At 40.8% G+C, this 25,046-nt stretch overlaps 1 protein-coding gene across 1 annotated transcript in view; it reads left to right on the top strand.

Annotated features, from left to right (window-relative positions):
• Positions 1-25,046, top strand: part of PREP (prolyl endopeptidase) — a 138,644-nt gene that overhangs the window by 47,643 nt on the left and 65,955 nt on the right. Inside the window, exons 7-9 of the mRNA XM_019929501.3 lie at positions 5,680-5,785; positions 20,165-20,356; positions 24,534-24,731. Of these exons, the coding sequence (XP_019785060.1) occupies positions 5,680-5,785; positions 20,165-20,356; positions 24,534-24,731 (496 nt within the window). The remainder of the gene's footprint in view (positions 1-5,679; positions 5,786-20,164; positions 20,357-24,533; positions 24,732-25,046) is intronic.

The raw sequence follows: 25,046 nt of genomic DNA, 5'->3' as shown, positions 1-25,046 counted from the left end.
GAATTTATACTGTTCATGAGGCCTGAAGGGACCCTTGGCTCTCCTGCTTTTCTATCTTCCTTTTATCTGGATTTCAGGAAAGTCACTTTCTTCTGTTGAGATTTAAGTCTCCTCATCATCAACATTATTTTTGTCTTCCCCTCCCAGTGATTCCCAAAATTCATTTCTTAAATTGTCTTGAAATAGTCTGAATGTGAGGCCGTGGTTGAATATACATTGTTACTGATTAAATTTTAGTGGACAAAGGTGTATTTCTCAACTATATATTTTAGGGCAACGGTGACTTATAAATGATTTTGGAATTTGAGACCTTGAGCATTTGAAGTTCAGAGTTGTTTGCCGTTCAGCAGATTTGTCCAGTGGCTATGGAATATCTCTGGGTTGTGATGAAGAGCGTTACAGAGAAGAAGACTGACTTAATTGGCATCCCAACAGCAAGTCCCTTGGGACTTCCTGCCTTAGATTAAATATAAACTGCTGCAACCATTTGGTGCAGGCAGAAATACTGAGAAAAACTCATTAGATGTGCTTGAGACAGCTGTCATCGAAGGTTTGGTGTGGTTCTTGCAGTGTTTTACTGCCCTATCATTCTGTTGGCTGAATCACTGCAACTGAATTAGCTATCATTTATGATTGATGTAGCATGACTCTAAGCACTAAGCTATAAAGAGTCTGTCTTTATTTAAAGGACAAAAGAACAAAAGTATGAAGTATTATTAATGAGGCTGCTTTCCATTACATTTAATAAAGTTATAATTGTGAGTTTGCTAATGATATTCTTAGTATAGGATGGTTTAAAAATGAGGTGGAACTGAATTTCTAGACACTGGTTTATTAGCTATGTATATGAACAGCTTAAGGAAAATGTATAAAAGACTAGAAATAGAGTATATAACTCCCAGTGCAGTCAATGAAGGGAAAAAGTTTATAAAGAAATTTATATTAATACAGTGTAAAGAGAAAAGGAGAAGGGAAAAGCAAGGTGACTAGAATGTTCAAAATTAAGATGTGGAAGCAGTAACAATTAATAAAGACGAAATATGGATTCTTAGACTGAATTTTTAAACTCCGTCAAGCCAGATGTTCATTTTTAAGAAACCCACTTAAAATGTAATGATAGGTAATTTTCGGAAATACATTGAGAATGAGAATGGAGAAAATAATACATGGAAATCATAAATGTATATGCAGTTTCTCCAAAACCATTTGACACTCTTTGAAAAGACTAGAAGAAGCCTGGAAAGAGATGAAGAGAGTGCACCTGAGTAGTTCAGTGTCATGTGTAGTTTGTGACCAGAACTCATACAGCAAAATATTCATTTTTTGGAAAGGAGACAACTTCAGAACTCAGAAAAAATGTCACCAAGAAAGAACAGCCAGGGCTTCCCTGGTGGCGCAGTGGTTGAGAGTCCGCCTGCCGATGCAGGGGACACGGGTTCGTGCCCCGGTCCGGGAAGATCCCACATGCCGCGGAGCGGCTGGGCCCGTGAGTCATGGCCGCTGAGCCTGCGCGTCCGGAGCCTGTGCTCCGCAGCGAGAGAGGCCACAACAGTGAGAGGCCCGCGTACTGCAAAAAAAAAAAAAAAAAAAAAAAAAAAAAAAGAACAGCCAAATTAAACGGGACTTTTCTAGAATCTTTTATAAAACTGTACTTAGTTGGAATCCCACTTCTATTTCACAAATACAAATTACCTCTGTGCTTTAAAATAATTGTTCTGAGAAAGAGATGTTTCACATCCAGTGTGCTGCCAAGTTCTTAAACATATTGGATGTTGTAGACACACACAGCTATTGTGACGAATTTACCAATGCAGAGAGCCCGATTGACAGACAGCTGGTTTACCAAAACAAATCTGCTGATAGAAAGTGGATGGGCATTTCTGAAGAGCTGAAATCTAATTCCTCCAAGCCTAAAAACTTGATGCTGCTAGTAAGTAAAACCCTAAAAATAGCCTACTATGTAATATGACAAAAGAAACTATATCGTTGTTATGTTTTTTATTAATCATAAATATTATATTTTAATTAGTTTTATATTACATTCTTAATTCTTACATCTCTGTATTTTAAACACACATAATACTATACCCTAAAATTGTAATTATCCAATAAAGAATTAAAAATGAGTTAAACAAATAAAAGTATAACGACAAGTTTTTGCTTCTGGCCATGATGTGTAACTGATACTGGACTAACCCTCCTGCCGTAAACAGCTAGAAAACTATCCAAAGGAGACAGAGCGTCCGTTTGCAGATATTGGTCTGCAGATGTCATACGACTGTGATGCATGAAAGCGATGTCATATGATTGCCCCAGCTTTCTGCCTGGAGGAATTTTCTGAACTCTGGCACAAGGAGGAGCCCCCAGAATATTACAGTCTCACTGAACTAAGGCTCCAGAGATTGGAATTCAGGAAGACTGAAGCCACTGGAATTTGCAGGCACAGTGCCCGAAGGGGGAACCACCCCCTAAGGGTCCCAGAAATCTTCTTGGCATTCCCCTGCATCTTAGGCTGACCATTGAGCGGTGCGTGCATAGGATGAGGCTCCATGATTCAAGCTGAGAACAACCAGCAGCGACTGGCAAGCTGTTAACTACCAGAGGTTTAACAAGTCTGGGAGACCTTCACATTCTAACCGTTAAAGTAGAAAGGCCTTGTGAACACCCAGGGTATTCAGCAGAGACCCCAGAAGGGCCACCCATGCCTTTGCAGGAGCGCCGTAGACCTTCCCCAGCAAAGTTTGAAAATAAATCTTAGATGGACCATGCTGATCCACCAAATTAACTGCCTCAAAACAGTTTAAAGAAAGACCAAAAAAAAAAAAAAATAGCAAACCCAAAAGTCCTCAATATGTAAAGAAGCAGGAAAATGTGACTTATAACCAGGAGAAAAACTAGTCAATAAAACAGATCTAGAAATTACAGGTAGTACAATTAGCAGACATAGACTTTTTGAAAGCAATTATAAAAATAATTTTTAAAGGATTTTAGGAAATGTTAACGAATTATAAATGAACAAAGAAATAGGAAACATAAAAATAACCAAATATTCTTCTGGAGGTGAAAAATAAACTATCTGAATCGAAAAATTCTCTGCATGTGTTTAATAGCAGTTTAGGTACTATAAAAGAAAAGACCTGAATTTGAAGACAGCAAGTTGAAACTAAGCCACAGAAAAAAACTGAAACAAAAATGAACACAGTCTCACCGAACTGTAGAACAATACTAAGTGATCTAACTTTATGTATTTGAAGTCCTAGGGTAGGCCTGAGGGGACACACAAATCATACGAGGAGAAAAACAGCCAAAAATGTTATGAATTCGGTAAAACAGACAAACCTACAGATTCAAGAAGCTCAACAAATCTGAAAGAGGCTACTACAGCAAAGCCCATTGTAATCAATTCATAGAAGACCAAAGATAATAAGAAAAATTTAAAAGCAGCCAGGTAGGAAAACACATTACATTGTACATAGGGAGAAAAACATGAATGACTTCTCATCTGAAACAATGCAAGTCAGAAGACAGTGGAAAGGCACCTTTTTTTTTTTAAGTTTTTATTGGAGTATGGTTGCTTTACAATGTTGTATTGGCCTCCACTGCGCAACAAAATGTATCAGCCATACACATACAGATATCCCCTCCCTTTTGGACTCCCTCCCATTTAGGTAGAGTTCCCTGTGCTATACAGCATGTTCCCATCAGTTGGCAAGACACCTTCTTATGAAGCCTTCCTTGACTGCCATATTTAAAACTGCAGTCCCTCCCCACACATCCTGCCTCCCTTACCCAGACCTGTTCATGTTCTGTACGGCATTTAGCATTTTATAATAGACTACGTTACTCCATATTTATGGACATGTCTCCTCCACTAGGGTGTAACTTTTCCCCCTTGATTTATTCACTGATTTATCTTTAGCATCTAGGAAAATGTCTTGCACATATTAGCTGCTTAGCAGCTATTTATCGAATGAATAAATGAAGGAATAGCAGTTGTTGGTAAGTGCATTCGTCAGGGTTCTCCAGAGAAACAGAACCAATGGAATATATGTATGTATAATATATATAGAGAGAGAGAAACTTGTTTAAAGGAATTGGCTAACATGATTGTAGGGGCTTGACACTTCCAAAATCTACAGGGTAGGCTGACAGGCTGGAAACCCAGGGAGGAGTTTCAGCTTGAGTCCAAGGGCCATCTGCTGGCAGAATTCCTTCTGGCCAGGGGAGGTCCGTCATTTTCTATGAAGGCCTTCAACTGATTGGTTGAGATTGACCCACATTATGAAGAGTAGTCAGCTTTACTCAAAGTCCACCAATTTAAACGTTAACCTCGTCCAAAAAAAAACACCTTCACAGAAACATCTAGAATAAACCAAATATATAGGTCCTGTGGCCTAGCCAAGATGACACATAAAATTCACCTTCAGAGTAGGATGTGGAAAACAGGACAGATATGTGAGTGTAAGTCAATACAACCAGTTAGGAAAATAATTTGGCAACATCTAGTAAAGTTGAGTATGTGCATATCATACCACTGAGCAGTTTTACTTGTAGTTATGTACCCCAGGAAACATCTATATGAGGCCACGATAAACATGTTCAGAAATTTTTTAAAGTATTGCTTATAATAAGGACAAAAATCACAAAGGAAGAAAATGGAAATAATCTAATTATGTGGTAGGAAAATGGATCAATTAGTTGTGATGTATTCCTAGATTGGAATATTTTACAGCAGTTAAAATAAGTGAAGCAAATATACACGTATCAACATGGATTAATTTTTTAAATTATATTGAATGAAAAAAGTTGCAAAAGGATGTATATAGTCTGATACTACTTATATCAATTTTGACAACTCAAAACCGTAATGTATTATTTGTTGCATTCGTTTTTTATCAAGATTCTTTTTGCTACCTAAGGTTCTCCTGTTTAATATTTTAAAAGAAATCCACTGAAGCACAGGTCTTTTATCTCTGCCGCCTTGTGATATATAGGGGACTAAAGATACGCATCAAAAGTTGTTTAGTTGTTCAGTAGAAACTTGCTAATGTGACCAGTATAAACCACAAATGAACGTTTGTGCATCTGCGCCCATTTTGCTAATTCTTACTCATTTAGAACAGCTTTTAAAACGTGTAACCTGTGACAAAATTTCAAATTCAGGGACATTTATATTCAAAATGACAGATTGCGTGTATTTTTCAGTTAAAGAATAGACTTTATTTTTTTTAACTTTAAAAAAATTTAAGTGTAACTGACATAGAATATTGTGTTAGTTTCAGATGTACAAGGTAGCTATCCAACAGATACGTTACAAACGATCACCGTGACAAGTCCAGTAACCGTCTGTCACCATACAGAATTATCACAGTATTATTGACCATAAAGAATAGACTTTAAATAAAAGTCACACTGAGTCATGACATTCAGTTATATATAAATATTTTCAACTTAAATATTTCACTGTGTTTTGTTAAAATAAACTGTGATTCACAGTGAAATAAGTTAAAAAATTGATGTTCACCTTTTCTTCTGATAACTTTCTTATCCAGTCCAACTGTTTGGGGTAAAGATACTGCATTTGCGGTGAACCTTTATTTTTTACTTAATATTTACCAGTGTTCTCACAAAAAAATATATTCTAATCAGCCCCGTGTGCTGCTTTTGTTTCCTTCATAGTTATCTGACGACGGTCGCTACGTCTTGTTGTCGATAAGGGAGGGGTGTGATCCCGTAAACCGACTCTGGTATTGTGACCTCCAGCAGGAACCCAGTGGCATCACCGGTAAGCTGTCTTTCAAACACGGATGATTACTCCAGGAAGCTCCATTAAAAAGCCATTATGTTGGTCTTCTAATCGATTTCCCAAGAAACCTTCTTCCATTTAACCACGTCATCTCAGTTCGTATGATTTTTTTCTTTCGATATTATTCCTTAAAATGAAAAGAAATTGAACGAAGCTCTTCGTTGGCTTTAGCATTTTCTCTGTAGATTGAGGCTAACCATATTGCTTGCATGCTTATGAGTGTGAAAGTTTCCTGTCCACATTGCACATAAAGAGCGTTTGGGGGAAACTGACCCTTTGGTCTGTAAAGCATTATCACTGTCTAGATGTAATGGTGCAAACTGTCACAGGAAAGAGGACACCAGTGACAATTTATTGGGTTAAAAGATGATCACAGGACAACTGCTCAGTACTGAACACACGTACAATGTCAGCCTGATTTTGCTTCCTGAAACCCTATGTATCAAGATAGTAAGCATAGGACCAGCCAGTTACAAGTTCTAGACGTGGCTCATCTTAAATGTTGTTTTCTTCCAACATTTATTATCATACTAGCACCATCATCAAGCATTAAAGCTTTTCAGCTGCACTATTTACTATGCTGAAAATTCTCAGACCCCAAAACTCTCTCAGGGATACACTAACACTCAGACAAGGATACAATTACCCCATGGTCTGCTTAATGTAAAATAAATATATTTTAGAGACAGTTGACACAAATTTTCAAAATATACAATATTGAGCACATTTCTAGTTGTTGATTAGATTACCTCATTATTAGTATCTAATGTATATTACATTATGATCAGAAAATACATACCTTTTTTTTTTTTTTTTTTTTTTTTTTTTTGCGGTACGCGGGCCTCTCACTGTTGTGGCCTCTCCCGTTGCGGAGCACAGGCTCCGGACACGCAGGCTCAGCGGCCATGGCTCACGGGCCCAGCCACTCCGCAGCATGTGGGATCCTCCTGGACCGGGGCACGAACCCGTGTCCCCTGCGTTGGCAGGCGGACTCTCAACCACTGTGCCACCAGGGAAGCCCTACCTTTTTTTTATTATTGATTGGACACTGCGTCATTTTTAAACTTCTCTGAGCAAGGTCTGTATCCTAACATTCTTAGCTGTTACAGAGCACCATTCACACATACAGCAGGATGAAGGCATCTCTCTTCTAATATTAAATATATATCCATTGAATAAAGCTACATTTTTTTTTCTGTTTCGAAAAAAAAAAAGATACACCCATTTTGATCTCAAGAAAATTGGATCCACCGCATCAGTTTTCACATTCTCTGAGAGGAGCACACCACCGCCCGAGAATCTCTCACTTGAGTTGCAAGTCTAGGTCTGCATAGAGCTGAGCATGGAAGGTCAAATCTGAAAAAGCGAACAGCAGTTACTGTGCTGCTGTCCTGCCCAGTGTTCCTCTGTGGATCTGGGATGGTGGAAGGGACTTGGCCTTTCTCCAGTTACAGTGTTCTTCCTCCAGAGAGTGCCGCTTTCATTTTGTCTTTATTACTTCATTATATCTTTAAATTATTAGGTAAGCTAGTTTTTAAAAGGTGCACAAATTGTCTTCTCTGCAGCTGGAGGAAATTAAACAGTTTCATCCACGTATATATACTGAACTGCTATTGCTCTGTCCACTTTAATAATAGATGGTATTACTTTGAATGAGACTTAGCAAGTGCTGGCGCCTCTGTTTTCTCCCTCACCTCTTCGTCCTTACCTTTTTTTTTTCCACTACCTCTCCCCCCCCCACACACTTTTTCAGCACTCGTGAGGAATTAGAGAAGAGGGTGTGATACCCAGAGATTGGGATTCCAGGAGGAAGGCAGTACAGAGGTGCACCGGTGCACTAGAGGTGCATGAGAGAAAAACAGGGAAGCATCTAAGAAGTGCTAGTGGCCGGGGAGGAGTCCAGATGGTGGGATAAGAGGACGCAGAATCCGCCGCTCCTCACAAGTACATCAAGAAACCCACTGGCTGTGATGCATTCAGATTGGAAGGCATTATTTACCACATAAGCCAGGTCCTGGCCTCCCTTCCCGACTTGGTCTTTCCTTAGCTTATGTGACCATTGTCTTCTCTGTTTCTTAGATGGTTTTGTGTAGCTTAGATGAAGAGCCCAGCACAGAGTAAGCACTCAGTAAACGTTAGCAGTTATTCTTGTCCAAATTGTTCTCCTTTTCTCTCTTTCTTTAAAAATTCTTACAGAGGAACTTTAAGATTATTTTGCCATGATCTGAACAAAATCCAGCCATGTTTGACTAGAGCTATGTGTAAATCTATGAATTTATTTGGGACTGTATCTCTGAGTTGCATAGGAACTACATCTTTCTTACTAAAGGTATTTCTGGGTGTTTTACGTTTGTGAAATATTGATGGTTTGTGAAAGTATCTTCAAGGTTTAACCAGAGAAGCAGAACCTGTAGGATATATATATTAAGAGATTTACTGCAAGGAATTGGCTTACATGATTATGGGGCTGGCTAAGTAAGTCTGAAACCAGTAGGGCAGGCCATCAGGAAGGGCAGGCTGCCGTCCACAAGTGGAATTTCTTCTTATTCATGGAAGCCTCAGCTCTGCTGGAAGGCTCAGGCCTACCTAGATTATCTAAGTAATCTCCTTTAGTTAAAGTCAACTGATTATGGTCTTTAATCATATCCATAAAATACCTTCACGGTAACACCTAGATTAAAGTTTGATCGATTAACTCAGGACATCAGCCTAGATAAGTTGAAGTAACAAAAAGACCATCCCAGTGAGCTCGTGGAAAACCACATGGAAGACAATAGAGCAAATAAGTCTTATGATACTAACCTGATGTCATTTTATAAGAAGGTTACTAAACTGACCAGTATGTGAAGTTCATTGTGTCATTCAGAAAAATACATAATATACTGTTGACAAGAAAGCAGAATTTAAGTGAGTAAGGTAGGTGAATTTAAGCTGTTGAGTTGCACACAAATGGGTTAGGATCAGTTTGGAGAGTGTTCGCATTGATAGCTGCTAAATTCTGGGTGTAATGCTGGGCCTGTAATCTTTTTTAAATTATTGCTTTATTAGTATTAAACTCGTGGGTAACATAAACCTCAGAGGAGCTCTTCTTTTGAATGGTGGTCGTGGGATTCTGAAAGCTCTCAACAGTTGCAATGACTGACCAGTACTAGAAAGATGAACTGGAAATCAGTTTCCATCCATGGGTTCAAAAGTCAATTGTGTAGGGCAAGATTAGAGAGATCTTGGGTCTTTTTGTTTTTTTAATTGATTGCTGCTTCATTATGAGTTAATAATATGATTATAACCGATTAAAAAAACAAGTACTGTGTGTGAGTTTAACTGTTGAAGACACTAAGTATATTTGGTTTATAACGGGAGACATAGCAGATGGATATCGTAATCATTAAAATTTTTTAAATAGCTCTTACTAATTACAGTTGAGTACCTTGAGACAGTAACCTTAAGGCTTTCAAATCAGATGTGAATTTTAATCTCAGCTCTACCTCTAAATAATTGGTGACCTTGGGAAAGTTATCCTTTTCTCTTAATATTTCCACAACTACAAATGAGGCAGTGATACCTACTTCATGAGGAATTGTGAGGAATAATGAAAATGCATAGAAAAGGGCCTAGCAGGGTTCCTGGCATACGGTGGGCTCTCAAGCATGCCTTCTTTATCCTTTTGTTTTTTGACTGAAAGGGGAATATTTGGAATCACTACACAATGGTTTTAGGTAGTGGATTAAAATAGATTGAAGATGCCCTAAAAATAATTTATCTTCAGTATCGAAGCTGCTCCAAACACAGATCTTGATTTTGACTTGTTTTCTGTAAAACCGGATTCATAGTCAGAAAAGAGGCCTTACATCAAAGAACACAGGAAGAGGTGTGCCTCTCGTGGGAGATGTGTTTAATTTTGCAGGTTGATAACTGAAAATTCCAGGGAGCATATGCCCAGTTGGTGACTGTGACTGCCACCTAGGATCTTTTTCTTGCTGTTTCCTTACTGTTCCCCCATTTTTGTTTCCCTGTTTAAACTAAGGAGAAGAATAATTAACATTTAAGTTAAATGCTAAATACACTAGTTAACTGAAATGGTAGGTGAGTTAAACCTGAATAGCTGGTGACTGAAAACTAAATCCAGTGTTACAAAATCGTTAATGTTATATTGCTGAAATTGATATCCCTTTTGATAACCTCAGGTCTTTCTGTTATAATTTTAATCATTTTTGCCTTAAAGTCAGGGAGATTTATCAGTATTTTACTGTACATTAATTTTTTATTTATTAGGGGACCACTAAATTGCCTGTCTGGAGAACTAAATAATTTCACTTAAGCTCTTTTATAACATTTCCATCATCTTTGTCTCCCAGGAAACCTTTCTGCCTGTGTGCAGTTTAAAATAAGAAGCGCAAAAAAGTGGCCAATGGCTACTTAATATCATAGAAAAAGGTAAAAGGAAAACAAAACTACATAAATACAGAATGGAAAAAAATCTTAGAATGTTGAGAATTAAAAGTGTTCTCTCTGATTATGATTTACATTCATCATGTCAATTTGATTTTCTGTTCAAGGACTGACCTTCTTACTACGTGCTGCTCTGTGAGCTTAATCTCTCTCCTGTTACCCTTTGCCTCTCTTCGGAGAACCTCATTTCTGCCATTTACATTTGCGGTATTTTTACTTAGTAGTAATACGAACACATTTCTTGCAAACAATGGGCCGTAGCCTTTCCACAGGAACTGCAGTTCCTGTAGCTGCTCCTGTCCTTACCTGTCTGAACAGGTAACTCCCCTGACTCACTTCACTCGCCACTGTATGGAAATGGCACTAGGCCCATCATCTGGGCATTAGAAATCTGCATAATTTTCCACGTGTTCAAAACGGCTCAGCAGGCCCCCTCCAAAGAATATCACACCCTCTTTTGCGCTGGCTGCCAGAGACGTGTTCCAAGTCACTATCGGCTTTCTCTGGGAGAAGAGGGACTTGTGCCCTAGAAGTTACCATGCTTCCTCATGCTTTTGGTTGATACTTTTCCCTCTGTAGTTGGCCCTTCTTCCCCTTTCCCCTATTCTGATTTCTTTTTCTCTCCATATAAAAACACCGTGTGAGTATTTTTGAGCTGCATGAGATCAGGGATCTTGTCTGTCTTGCTCTTCTTGGAGTCCCCAGCGCCTAGAACAGTGCCTGATGACAACAAAGATTCTCTCCTTGACCAGACTTCAGTCAGGCTCCTCTGAGCCTCTTCTCAATTAGGTCTCAGCCTTAGTTCCTTGCCCCCCACCCTCCTTGCTTGGCCTACATAGCCCAGTTGTGAGAATCCTGCTAAGTCAGTTTAAAGACAGTCCCTTACCCCTGATATCTGATCAAATTCCTCATTCCCCTGTCCATTCCCCACATGCTTGACCTGCCTTCAACAAGAATCCCCCTACCCTGGTATCTTCTCTTAGTAAATTTTGATCACCAGTCCCCTCATTCTGCACATTGGCTATAAATCTCCAGCCGTCTTTTCTGTGTTTGAGTTCAGCCTGACGTCTGTCCCTAATTGCAGTAGTCTTGACACCTATCACAATAGTCCTGAATAAAGTCTTCTTTACCTTTTTACAGGTGTCAGAGTAACTTTTCTTTAACACAGACTCATAGTAAGTGGGCACCAGCTTGTCTCCAGCAACTTCCCTCACCCCTTGAGGATCCCGTGCTCAGGTGGCCCTGCTTGAGAAGCCGTCCTCCATCTGTAACTGTTAATTTACTTGTATTTTGAATCTTTACCCTTCTGGCCTCCACGCTGTTTTAAATTAAACTTTTGTCCTTTATTTAACCCTGAGAACAATCAAAAAGTACAGACCACGTTTCTCCAGTCCTGTGTATTACATGAGCAGAAGATTTCTGCTTCTCTTATTTAAAATTGAAAGTAAAAAGGTATCAAGGTATCACTTAGGACACCGGGGAGGCATGACATTTTATGAGTTCTGCAATGGAAAAGACAGCTGTGTCTTGACTCCTGTGATTCTTAATGTGATTCATGCATGCAGATTAGTTGAAATTAATCATCCTGAACCTTGCAAGAAAATGATTTTGTCTGGATTTTCTTAGTTATATTTTCTGTACCTTTCTAAATCAAGACTATTTCTTTTGAGAGAGATATATATACACACACACACACACACACACACACACACACACACACACACATACACACTTTGTTTCCTAAATTTCTTATAAATATTTTGAATACATAGAGTTGCTTCACGTAGACTAAATTTAGAAGAAATTTTCACGTATTTTTTACGATACAGTTAAATATCAGGCCTCAGAGTTGTCTGTTTTCACTCCAATATGTGGGCTTCTAAAATTTTTAATGAAAACTTAATTTAGGGACTTCCTGGTGGTCCAGTGGTTAACACTCCATACTTCTAATGCAGGGGGCGTGGGTCAAGGAACTGAGATCCCACATGCTACACAGCGCAGCCCAAAAATATATATATATTAAATAAATAAATAAATAAATACTTTGAGGAAGAGCTACAATTTAAAAGTTTCTGAATTCCAAATCAATGCACCTAATAAAGTTTCATTTTAAAAAAATGAAAAGAAAGAAAAGTTAATTTTATACCCTAAAAATATAAAAGATGGTTTTCAACACTTACACATATTTAATTTAGTGTATTAATTTCTAACTATTCTTATTGGAAAAGTGGAAGATACTACTAACTTCTTTTAAATTTGGTTACTTCTGTTGTCTTTACATTATCAAGAAGTGTATGTAAGGTTCAGTCTGAAATGTAGGATTGTGTGAATGTTATATTTAGTCATGAAGCAGACATTAATTGGTGCCCACTTTGTGCCAGGCGCTGTGTTGGGTGATGGCAGTGATGACAGCCCATCCCCGCCGGGTGTGTGCTCCCCGTCGGCTGGACAGAGGCCATGAGACGGCCAGTGCACAGCATCAGGTCTTATCAGTTGTGCTGTCGTCAAGCATACATGCCCAGGCTCAGAGTTAGGACCTCTCTGGAGTTTGGAAACTCTAGACTCACTTCTCTCTGTTGTCTGTCTTTTTTAAAATTATTTATTTATTTGGCTGCATCAGGTCTTAGTTGAGGCACATGGGATTTTCATTGCGGCATGCAGGATCTTTTGTTTCAGCACACGGGCTTCTCTCTAGTTGTGGCACACAGGCTCAGTAGTTGCGGCACGCAGGTTCAGTTGCCCCGCAGCATGTGGGATCTTAGTTCCCTGACCAGGGATTGAACCTGCCTCCCCTGCACTGGTAGGCGGATTCTTAACCACTGGACCACCGTGAAAGTCCCTCTGTTGTCTCTTTTGTTCGTTCTCTTTTCTTTTGGGTTCTTTCATTTTTCTGTAGAAGGTCAGATACTTTATTCTCTATTTTATAGGATAGTCAGCAGCAAGAGACACTGACCATGTGGCCCTATTCTGAATTAACGTACAACTATATCAGAGGTTTTTAAATAGAATCCGTAGGAAGTAACTGTTAGGTGCAAAGAACTATAAATGTCTAAAATCCTTGTTGTTGGTAATTTAACACCCTTCTTTTTCAGTGCAGCTATCCTTAAAACGGACCTGAAATGGTCTTTGCTCATGTCACAGCATTTATGAAGGGTTTAGGGGGAAAAGATGGGTGATGCTGACATACTGATTTTTGTAAGGAAATAGCAGTATATCCTATACCTCACCCAGACTTTCACTAACCTGTCTCTCAGCTTTTTCCTTTTTTGCTGAAAGTTTGATCATTTTCAGCACTCACCATGTGTTCATTTTAATGCTTTCATGTCTTTAAAGAAAACTGGCTTTCTCCTGCATGAGAAATCAGTCTACCCTACATGCTAACATAGAACTACAAAAGGAAGCTCAGTGTTTATCAGACACTTAAATTGTTCACTCAGCCATCTCTGGCATTACGAGGCAGATGACCTCTTGTTTCTAGGTAGCTGGGACAATTTTGACTCCCATGTTCATGCCTGGTGGGGCTGGACATCTTTTGGAGATGGAGAGGAAAGGAGGAGATAAACATTCCAGGAGCTTGAAACAGATGAGTTGTCTAAAGTTTAGCAAAGTCATCGGGGTGTTAAAAGTCAGACCAACAGGGGAGGAGGGCTTCTGTGAAAGGCAGGGAATTATTAGAAAATAAGTCTGTGTTTCAGAGAGGGAATGCCAACAACCCAAAAGAATTGGAACGTCGAACGACAGTATAAAAATAAGCAAAACATGAATTTTGAAGTAAAATATGAAGTACTAGTGATAAAAGTAATAATTTTACTAATTTTTAAGTTAGTGATTATAAAGGCTTTTTCTAGGAAAATGGCTATGTGCCCTGAGAGATGGAAACTAGATTTGATTAGTTCGCCGTTAGCAAACAGTGCTCTTCAGAAGCCACATTCAGCTTATTTTTGTCACTTGAAGAACGCTGGGGTTATTTGGGATGGTAGTTAGTATTGTTTATGTAGCATTTCCCGTGTGCCAGGTTCTGAGCTATGCGTGTCGATATTTCACTGTCTTCTTAACAACCTCTGAGGAGCACATGTTGTTATCCCAAGGAAGCTGAGGCTGGTGAGGCCAGTTAGCTTTCCTGATGCCATTGTGAGACTCAGACCCAGGTCAGTTGAATTCCACGCCCATGCTCTAACCGTCACCATGTGGCAGTTGTGACAGAATGGAGGCATCAGGCCGGAGAGGACAGCAGACTTCTGCTCTCCTCAGCCCTAGAGCATGAGCTGTGCATGCATCAGTTACTGTTGTTAGAGGCCAGACCCTCTGTTTTGTCAAATGTAAGCGCGCTTTTTAGCTCCTATCACAAGAGAGCTTACAAAACGTTTTCTAGGCGATGTAGTTAATACCATTGATTTTCAAAGAAAGCAATACAAGTCACGACTTTGCTCTATGGAAAGCTTTAGATTACTTATGTTAAGCTCACCTTCACTCAGTAAACAGATTATTCCCTCACCAAGAAGCAGGTTTATAAAAAGTAATTTTAGGGCTTCCCTGGTGGCGCAGTGGTTGAGAGTCCTGCCGATGCAGTGGACATGAGTTCGTGCCCCGGTCTGGGAAGATCCCACATGCTGCGGAGCGGCTGGGTCCGTGAGCTATGGCCACTGAGCCTCCTCAACAGGAGAGGCCACAACAGTGAGAGGCCCACGTACCGCAAAAAAAAAAAAAAAAAAAGTAATTTTAACTTGAATGTGGAGAAGTTTGGGAATCGAATTCTGTTGGCTTCAGAGGGAAGAATACCACTTCCAGACAAAAAGACCTCAGAAAAAGTGGGCAAAAAGTGAGATGGTTGGAGAGTCTAGCCACATCTCTTTTTTTGAAGTACCTTTCCTATTTCCCATTAAATCAACAGTGTTTTAACCTGTGAATAGCAAAACTGAATGAGCCCCATTGTTCAACTGGAATACCTTTTCTCTTAAATTATCTTGTGGCCAAAGCCTGAGGAGCAAAGGTTTCCAGAGAGCCAAGGGATTTCATGAGTCCTCATTTTAAATATGCTGCCCTGTGAGCCTGTACTTTGAACAGCTTTTCAGATTTTAATGGATTTGTAAAAATCCAGCCACATTCCTAAGTCTGCATGAATATATGACTTGTGTGTATTTATGACTAAAGTTAATGCTTCAGAAATTGGTGGCAGATAATGGCCACAAACTTTTTTATTGTTTTGGTGCTCTTTGGAGCTGGCTTATTTAAAACAAGTGCACCACATCTTCAGGCTCACCTGACTATACAGAGGTACTGAAGGAAATTTCTGCTGTGTTTTGCCTTTGGTGGATGTTCCCGTGACTTTTTTGCAGGCAGGGGGAGGTAGGGTCATAATAAATACCACTGCAATGGCTGAAAGACCTTTTCGGCAGAAACCGTAAGGTGGTTACTTTGAGAAATAAAGGTTTCACATCAGAAGATGTTTTATTGTCAGGGGAACACTTAAAGAATCTGACATTTCCCTGAACCAAGACTCTGTGTCTACAAATGTCACAGTCCAGAAAATTGTGTTTCATCATTCTTATTATAAACAAATGTAGCTTTCTGACTATCTGCAAATTTTGCATTACCAACTAATTTTTTAGCTTATTCTTATAAGGAATAGTCTTTGGGTTTCTTTTCCTTTTAAAGTATTGTTTTATGTAAACTAAGATGCAGTTTTCTTTGAATGGATCACCTGCTTTTGAGGTTAGCAGTTTGTCACTGGACAAGAAAATGTTTGGCTCAGATGCAGAACTTAATTGTTTATGGAAATTAATTGTAAGGATTTCTGTTTGTAGGAGTGTAGCAGATGATACACTCTGAATTATCTCCCAACTGAAGCAACTGAAATGTTGTAAAAAGTTAATAAAGCATCTTACTAAGTATATTGCTAATTGGCACAAAGGACGAGAAATCGTAAAGACCAAAGACAAAATGAAAGCCGGAGTCCTGGGATATAAGCTGGATTGTCCCAGAATGTTTCTGCTGGGCCTTGAGGCTGAGTTTCCCTTTGGTGGTGGTGTGAGGATTATTGAGAAATAAACCCGCCAGTGTTGGAGCCAGGGAGGAGGGGAGAGGCAGGGTATAGTAAGGAAACCTGCCTTGGAGGTTTGTCTCTACCTTGGAGGCAGGATGGGAATCCTCCTAAAACATGAGAAGGGCTGACCTTCACGTGGGTGCAAGTTGACTTGATTGTCTCGATGAGGTCCAAAAATCCTCATGCCAAGAATTTAAAGTGCTCCCAGGTTGGTTGCCTCCCAAGAGGGAAACAGAAGCCATATACACATCTTGTCTGAAATAGTGTCCCTTCAACCCAGGCCTTCAAGAATTCTCACAGATAGTGTTCCGAGGGAAGTCAGTTCACAATCAGAAATCACAGAGCAGATGAAGAAATTCACCAGCACGAGAAGTAGAGCCAGCAGAGTCACACCAGAGTGGAATTACCAGATTTCTACTGTAAAATAAGTGTGTAAATACACTTTTTAAAATAGTGATGCTGCTTTTTAAAAAAAATAAATGAGAAGCTTGGAAACATAAGCAAGAAACAAGATATTGTCAGTAATGACCAAACCTGTTTGGAAGAGGATGAAGTAGAACTTCTAAAAATAGAAAAATGATTAACATTAAAAATTAAGTGATTAGATTAAAGAAGAGATTAGACATAGCTGAAGAGAGAATTAGTGAAATGAATATTAAAATAAATTACATAGAATGCAGCCCACCAAGAGGTGGAAAGCATATGAGTGGTTAAGAGACACAGAGAAGAGCAAATTGGGGCCCTCCAGTCTGCAGAAGACAACTGGCCAAAGATGTCAAAACGAAAATGATGTAGCTGTCTTAATATCCAAGTAGACTTCAAAGCAAAATGCATTACTAGAGATAAAACTCTATAATCATAAAAGGTTCAATTCAGTTTTATTTAGATATAATAATTCTAACTGTATATATCTAAGAGCATGATTTCAAAATACAGAGAGTAAAAGTTAACAGAAATACAAATAATAATGGACAAATCTACAATCATAGAGAAACATTTTAACAGACCTTTTCTTTGACTGATAGAAAAAATGGCCCTCTAAATCAGTAAATATATGGATTTGAACAAAAGATTAACAAATTACTTAGTAGACATTCTTAGCATATCACAGGGAAGGTCTGCAAAATACACGTTCTTTTTGGTCACATACAGGAACATTTTAAAATCATTTAAGAAAAAAAAATTAGGCCACAAAGCTTTTCTCAACAGATTTAAAAAGATTGAAATCATACAGAGTATGTTCTTTGTATACAGTAAGATTTAACCAGAAGTCGGTAACAATAACCAGAGGATGAATAATCTCACAAACATAATGTAAGGTCAGATATCAAGAACAGAAAGAAATCAGACACAAAAGAATAATGTGGTATGGTTTCATTCTATTAGAAGTTCAAAAATGAGGCAAAATTAGACTGTAGTGTTTGTGGCTGCATGTTAAGGCAGAAAACGAACAAAGAAAAATAAGAAAATGATTATCATAAAAGGGTGATAATTTCCTTCAGGAGGGAGGGGGCTTGTTCAGAGCATCACAGCACAAGAAGTTCCTTCTTGTTCTGTCATCAAAAATATATCAACTGTCCTTAAGTGCTTATTCTTCCAGATGAACTTCAGAATGATGTTGTCAGATTCCCTAAAAAGCTCATTTGGATTTTGGAATTGAAATTGTGTTAAATTTGTAGATTTCTTCTGGAATTATTTGCACCTTTGAAATACTGAGTCTTCCTATCTAGGGATATGGTATGTGTTTCCAGTTATCCAGGTTTTGTTTGTTGTTGTTTTTTAAGATTCCTTAGAAAAATTTTAGAGCTTTTCTCATAGAGTCCACATTTCTTGTTAAGCACATTCTTAAGTATTCATTAATTTTACTGCTAATATAAATGAGGTCCCCTGTCCCCACCATGTTTTCCAACTGGTATTGCTAACATGTGGAAAAGCAGTAGATTTTTTTTAACTGCCTATCTTATTATTAGTTTTAATTCCAGCCGTTTATTTTAAAATAATATTTGTTGAGGTTTTTGTTGTAGGGTAGGTATTAGTCACTTATAATTGTCACATTTACTTGCTGTTTCTCATCTACAGTTGAGAAAATGAGGCTCAGCAAGGTATAAAGAGATTGTTCAAGGTCACACAGCTAAATTGTCGCTGGAGCTGGGGTTTCAATTCAGTTATATCTAACTGAGAAACTCTCTGCCATGGGATTATATTTTCCCTGATTAATTTAATTCAACAACAAGTTATATAAAGATATTATGTTATAGAGATGAATGAGACAATGAACGTAAACTCGCCAGGAATATAAATGAACGATGTAAATTAATGTAGCAATTTCATTGTGAAATCGAAGGTAGGAGATTAATTGGAGAATAGCTGAGATCCGGCATTGCCTTTGAGCAGTTTAGAAGTCATAGAGCTTTTTCGTTTATAAGATTTTTGAGATGTCCTCTAAACATTTATGTCTGATACATTATGAACCAGATGTCTTCCCAGTGGATTTTTTTTTTTAATATTAACAGTGACATTTAGTGAGCCATTTAAATGATGATGATGGGGGACACATTTAAGATCTCTTTGTAGCGTTGACCTTCTCCAGACTAGTTCTTAGAACAGAAGGACTGGAAAGTGTCCGTCCTTGCATTCAACACCAATTTTATTTTGCACCTTTGAAGGTGCCACTCTGTCTGGGTGCTGAGTATTAAATAGTGAATAAAAAAGACAAATTATAAACAAGCAAATTAGGTACAGTTGACCCTTGAACCACTTGGAGGTTACAGTTGGCCCCCTGGATACATGGTCCCTCTGCATCCGTGGATTCAACCAACTGCAGATCAGGTAGTACTGCGGTATTTACTATTGAAAATAACCCCCTATAAGGGAACCCACGCAATTCAAACCCATGTTGTTCAAGGCTCAGGTGTATGTATCTTGAGAGAAGTGCTGTGAAGAAATGATCTGGGTGCAGGTGAGAGGGACCTAGCCATTTGAGAGTGGGGTAGGCAAGGGAAACAGCTTGTGACAAGGCCCTGAAGTGAAGCATGTCTTAAGGAACCTAACAGAGGCCACTGTTGCCAGAGGACAGGGAGCGAGGCAAAAGTTGGAACATCTGAGGTTAGCTAAGTGGGCAAGGACTGTAACATGCAGGACCATGGAGACCGAAAGAAGGAATTTGGATTTGATTCAAAGAGCAGTGGGGAAATTTCTCGGAAGGGTACCAACAGGGACCAGCTTAGGATAGTAAGACATGGTGGTGGCTGCTACCGAGAAGAACAAGAGTGGCAGTGGGCAGAGCAGGTGGGAAGCTGATGCCGCACACCAGGGTTCCCCAGCCACGTACTGACATCTGGGGCTAGCTGGCTCTTTGTCAAAAGGGTATCTTGTGCCTTGAAGCAGCATCTCCGGCCTCTTCCCACTAGATGCTCGTAGTAGCCCTCCTCTCACTTGCCAAGTTGTAACAACCAAAAGGTCTGCAGACATTTCCAGAAGTCCGCTGGTGGGGGTGAGATCATCCCCAATTGTGAGCCACTGCTCATAACCAGAGGGAAATAAAGACTTGGGGTGGAGTGATGGCAGTAGAGGTAGAAAGACGTGCTCGGATTTGAGACCCTCTCAGGTAGAAGGGGATGTGCCGGATTATGTGGGGTAATGGGCTGAGAGAATTCTCCACTCTCCTTCATTGCCAGGTTTGCGTTATTTGGAAACCTTAAAATTTACCCACATTCGCCCTTGCTCTTTCTCATGCCTTAGGTCTTCCAAATATTGTGTCTGCTTTGTGTTCTATAGACAGAAAAGATCCATCCCCCGCCCCCCACATACAAACCACACCATTTCAAACCCTGGAGAGGTGACAGAGGTGCTTGGTCTCTCACCAGGAATCCTGAAGTGGGTGAAGCTGATCGACAACTTCGAAGGGGAATATGACTATGTAACCAACGAGGGCACGGTGTTCACGTTCAAGACAAATCGTCATTCTCCCAACTACCGCCTGATCAACATTGACTTCACAGATCCCGAGGAGTCCAGGTGGAAGGTGCTTGTTCCTGAGCACGAGAAAGACGTCTTGGGTAAGAGTACGTGCCGCTTGGAAGTTGTGCTTTTGTTTCTGGTAAGAACGTCAGGAAGTTGGTGCATCTCTCATTCTCCGGTGACCGGTTACAAGGTGAAGCACCTTCAACCTCTAATTGTGAAATGTCTCAGTAGCGCAACTAGGTGTTTACCGTGTGACGTCTTTGTAGTTAGTACAATACTGTGTGGGGTCTTCAAAAAATTGTGAAGGTGTGAATCCAGACCTTCAAAGGTAGTGCTTTTCTTTTATTAGAAAAAAAAATATCGGCCGTCTTTGTGTAGTTATTGTCTGATAATCACTAATGTTTAGTTTTTTTTAAATCAGTTGGATTCAGAATCCTTAGCTTTTAGCTTCTGAATAAGCTTTGGCTGTTCATAGTACACCTATTGTAGATCTTAGGGTGGGTTTACAGTCCTCTTACCGGAAAAGGGAAGAGACTCTTGTCAGAGTTAATTGAAATACATTGCACTTGATGCTGTGTGCACTGCGCTACGGTAACCTCTTGAGAGCCTCAGTTCTTTATCTGTCATGTTTCAGAGTTCCTTTAAGTTCCCATTACTGATTTTCTCAGTGATTTTCCAAAAATAATATACTGCTTTATAAGTTACTTCTTGCCTGAAAGCTGGATTTAAAATGAGACTCTCTAATTTTGTTACACTTTTTGACACAAAAGGAGAGTCGAGTACGTTCAAGCCAGTGAAGAGTTTGCTTGTGGAGGTGAACTTCTGCTGATGGGTTGAATGGGGATAAAATCTAGGGCCATCCCCCAATGGGAAGGTATAAGGTGTATATAATCAGGAAAATAATTCCTTTTGAGAGCTGCAGAGTGGCCCATTGTCACATAAAGCAGTCCTGGCATGGGTTTTTCAGTGAATTAAGGCACAAGTATTGGAGTCAGATCCAGGTGCACATCCTGGAAAAGTAAGGACGTCTTCCGCACTGGCTCAAGGCAGTGTGCTCTGTGCCTGCAGATATTTCAGCCTGGCCTTGCTTAGCGGGTAGAGCGGAAGGTGGTCAGCTGATTACAGCTGAGTCTCTGAGCGCTTCCCAAGGGCGCTCCCGCCGGGCCCTTGCTTGGGCAGTTCCCTTGGCCCAGGAGGAAGCGCTGCTCTGGGCGTTTGCCTGGGATCCCCTTCACCCCTGGGCTTCTGGCTCATCCCTCCGCCTGCTTCTGTAAAGAGGTCTGCAACACCTCAGGCAGTTCTGTCAGACAGGACCCAAGGCAGCCCCACCCATGCTCTTTCCTACACAACCCCCATTTGCAGCCCCAGGGCAGCAGCCCATCCTGGGCTCCTCCACAGTCCACAGTCCATACGTGCTTCTCAGCTTCGGATTAGGCACCGGTGCTCTGTCTCTCTCAGGCTGGGGTTTTCCCCAGCGGGGAGGGGGACTTACAGCATGACAGGGGCTCTTTCCAAGGAAATCGCTTCACCCTGTGTCCTCAAAACCTTCCATTCCATCTCTGACCCTCGTATATTTGGTTGAGGGACCCACGAATCCTAGAACAGGTTTTCTGCCTTTTCCATGAACACCTTCATGCGACTTTGGTAACCTGATGACTTCTGTCCAAACTGAGACAGAATGTCCCCCCTAAGGGTGGTAAGAGCCAGCATTTAGTGAGTGCTTCCTAAGTGCCACAGGAGGGGCCCTCAGGCCTTGGTGGGTCCAGGGGAGACTTGGTGGGCATGTCTTCCTGAACAGCGAGTGCCCTGGGTGTTTTTCAGGTTCGAGTCAGGTTGGAACAGCGATTCTCACATAGGGAAGCATCAGAGGTACAAATATTTCCCAAGGCGTGTGAATTTTCTGCCTTTTAAAGCCCCCCTAAGGCAGTTTTAACTGTACCTTAAGGTGACATCCTATCTCACTTGCAGATCTAATGAAATGCAAATCAAGATTATATTTTTATAACCTTTCCTCTAAAAGGTTATAAGTTCTTTAGACTGGAAAGGGGAAACCTTCCATATTCACAGAACTCATCAATTCAAAGAGAAGCACAGTTGAATTTGCAGTGTGTCATTAGCACAGAACGCCCTATTGAGAATAAAAACTAGAGATGAGTCATAAAGTACAGCTGTAAAGTCAGAGCTTTTATTAACGACAGTCTACAAATCACCTTGTCCTTTTCTTATTCACTTCGTCTGTTTTAGAATTCTGATGTACTCGTAGTTAACACAGATTGATTATTTTTGGACAGAAATAATTTACTTCAGTTTTTTTCCCCTTACTTTCCTTAAAACATTAAAGCCACATGACATATATTGCTTGATTGAAGCACTTAAAAAGTCGTATTGGATGAGCAAATTACTTTCAGGTGTAAGAGTTCTTCCTTCTATCCTGACTTGAGGAAAAGTTTGCGGTAGTAATCTAAACCACCCGCCGAGACTGAGGCCCCTGGGGATCCTCAGAGCTCCCTCTGGCCTGTGTCTTGTTGATCATTCATAACGTTATATGCGTGAACTACTAGTTTCTTGGGTTTAAAAATAAGCAGTGTCAAGAGCCCCTTGCCCTGCATCCCACCATGAGACCCAAGAAAGGCTTTTCTTTTCCACGCGCTAGAGCTGTTCCCTGCAGCCCTGTCCTTGCTTCCATTTACTAAAGCATCTCTCCCTCTGGATGGCCTGTCCTTAGCGCTGGCGCATCTCATCCAGAGCACGACGGATTGTGCTTGGTGCCTGCCCCCCTGCTTTCTCCTTTCCTCCTCTGCTCACTCACCTCCGCTCTCCCAGCTCCGTCTCGGACGGTACCATACTGAAGCTGCAGCCCTGGACACGGAGAGGCCTCCTGTCTCTGCCTCACTTTCCTGTCCCCACACTTGCCACGTCCTGGTGAGTCTTCCTGGGAGATGCCTTTTGTTTCTTTGCCCCCTCCTCCAGACTTTATCCCCAGCTTGATATGGTGTTCTGCCCGGCTTCTTACAGTTGTGTGTTCGGGTCTCCCCTCCACCCTCTGTGCACCTCTGTTGTTCTCTGGTCAGTCGTCGGATGCATACATCTGATGCCATCTTTATGTGTGTCACCCTTCTCTCCAACAGTAGCTCCTCAGTAACGGCTGAGTCAGAAAGGCCTAAACTCGCCCCTACCTGGCTCACCCAGTCCCCCATCAAACCACCACTACTGCCCCCGCCCACCCCCGAATGGAGCAGCAGTTTTCTTCTTCTTCTTCTTTTTTTTTTTTTTTTTTTTTTTTTGCGGTGTGTGGGCCTCTCACTGCCGTGGCCTCTCCCGTTGCGGAGCACAGGCTCCGGACGCGCAGGCTCAGCGGCCATGGCTCACGTGCCCAGCCACAAAGTGGGATCTTCCCCAATCAGGGCACGAACCCATGTCCCCTGCATCAGCAGGCGGACTCCCAACCACTGCGCCACCAGGGAAGCCCGGTTTTCTTCTTCTTGAAAATGGATCTCTACCTCGTTCTTTCTCCCAGTCTCCTTCCCTCGCTCCCTTCCTTCCTGCTGTTGGTTCATTCATGTTCCTTTTCTCTCTCCTCATCCCCAGCTCTGGCCTTCATTCCTTGAGTCATGTTTTCCCACCTTCTCGTCCCCCAGAGAGCTGTCCTGTTCCCGACACCACCAGGCCCCCCGCCTTCACACCCCTGCCCTCCAGACATAATTCAGCATTTGCTCAAGGGCTCTCTCTTATTTGGGGTCCCAACCAACCACTCACTCACCCTTGTTTACAAGTTACTACGTGTATTTTTACGCGATTGTGTCTCAAGGACAGAAATGACCTCATCTTCTTGCTGGTCCGTCCAGCACCCTGTAGGGTATCTGGCACATACATTTACATTTAATACAGATGGTTGAATAAACGATCCTGACAGATGTGGATCGTGATTCGGGCTTTGTGGTTTTCCTTCTTATACCTCCTGTAGCATGATATTGGACACAGAATAGGTAAGCAGGGTTATTTGTATTACACACGTTATCTAGATCATCCAAAGCTCCTGGCCCCAGGTGGAGACTATCTTGTTACCTCTGGAGATGACAGTGGCAGTGATTTATTAAAGGGATACGCTGAAAACATGATGCATGATTAACACCAATTATAAAATCCCTTGCAAGTCTCACTGCCGCAGAGCACAGTGTTGATTGAACTCAAGAACTATTGTTCGGTGACATGAGTATATTTTGGGCTAATTTTCAAAACCACATTATGCTTTATCTGTTGTTATCTTTTCAGAGTGGGTAGCTTGCGTCAGGTCCAACTTTTTGGTGTTATGCTACCTCCATAACGTGAAGAACACTCTGCAGCTTCACGACCTAGCCACCGGTGCTCTCCTCAAGACCTTCCCGCTTGAGGTCGGCAGCGTCGTGGGGTACAGCGGTCAGAAGAAGGACACCGAAATCTTCTATCAGTTTACTTCCTTTTTATCTCCAGGTGAGCGTCTTTCCACCAATGTTGTCCAATTTAAAAATCAGACTCACGTCTGGGTTTCTTTTGAGAAATCGAAATACAGTGCTGCGTTATTGAAAATCACATATGCTGTATTACAGCCAAAAGTACTTAGTGGGAATAAAACAGTAAAACAGACGCTCAGAACAAAGGGAAACACGAACACCTAGAACTGCACTCTCATTAATCTTATATCCTGAGTCTCTCTTCCAGGGACAGGACCATCCGTTGTTCTAGGTTGATGTGAAAAATTAGTATGAACAAGTATAACCTTAGAGTCAGCCTTTGGTCTACAAAACA

Source organism: Tursiops truncatus, chromosome 12 (assembly GCF_011762595.2).
Source record: "Tursiops truncatus isolate mTurTru1 chromosome 12, mTurTru1.mat.Y, whole genome shotgun sequence".
NCBI classification, from domain to species: Eukaryota; Metazoa; Chordata; class Mammalia; order Artiodactyla; family Delphinidae; genus Tursiops; species Tursiops truncatus.
This window is presented reverse-complemented; position numbering and strand designations above follow the sequence as displayed.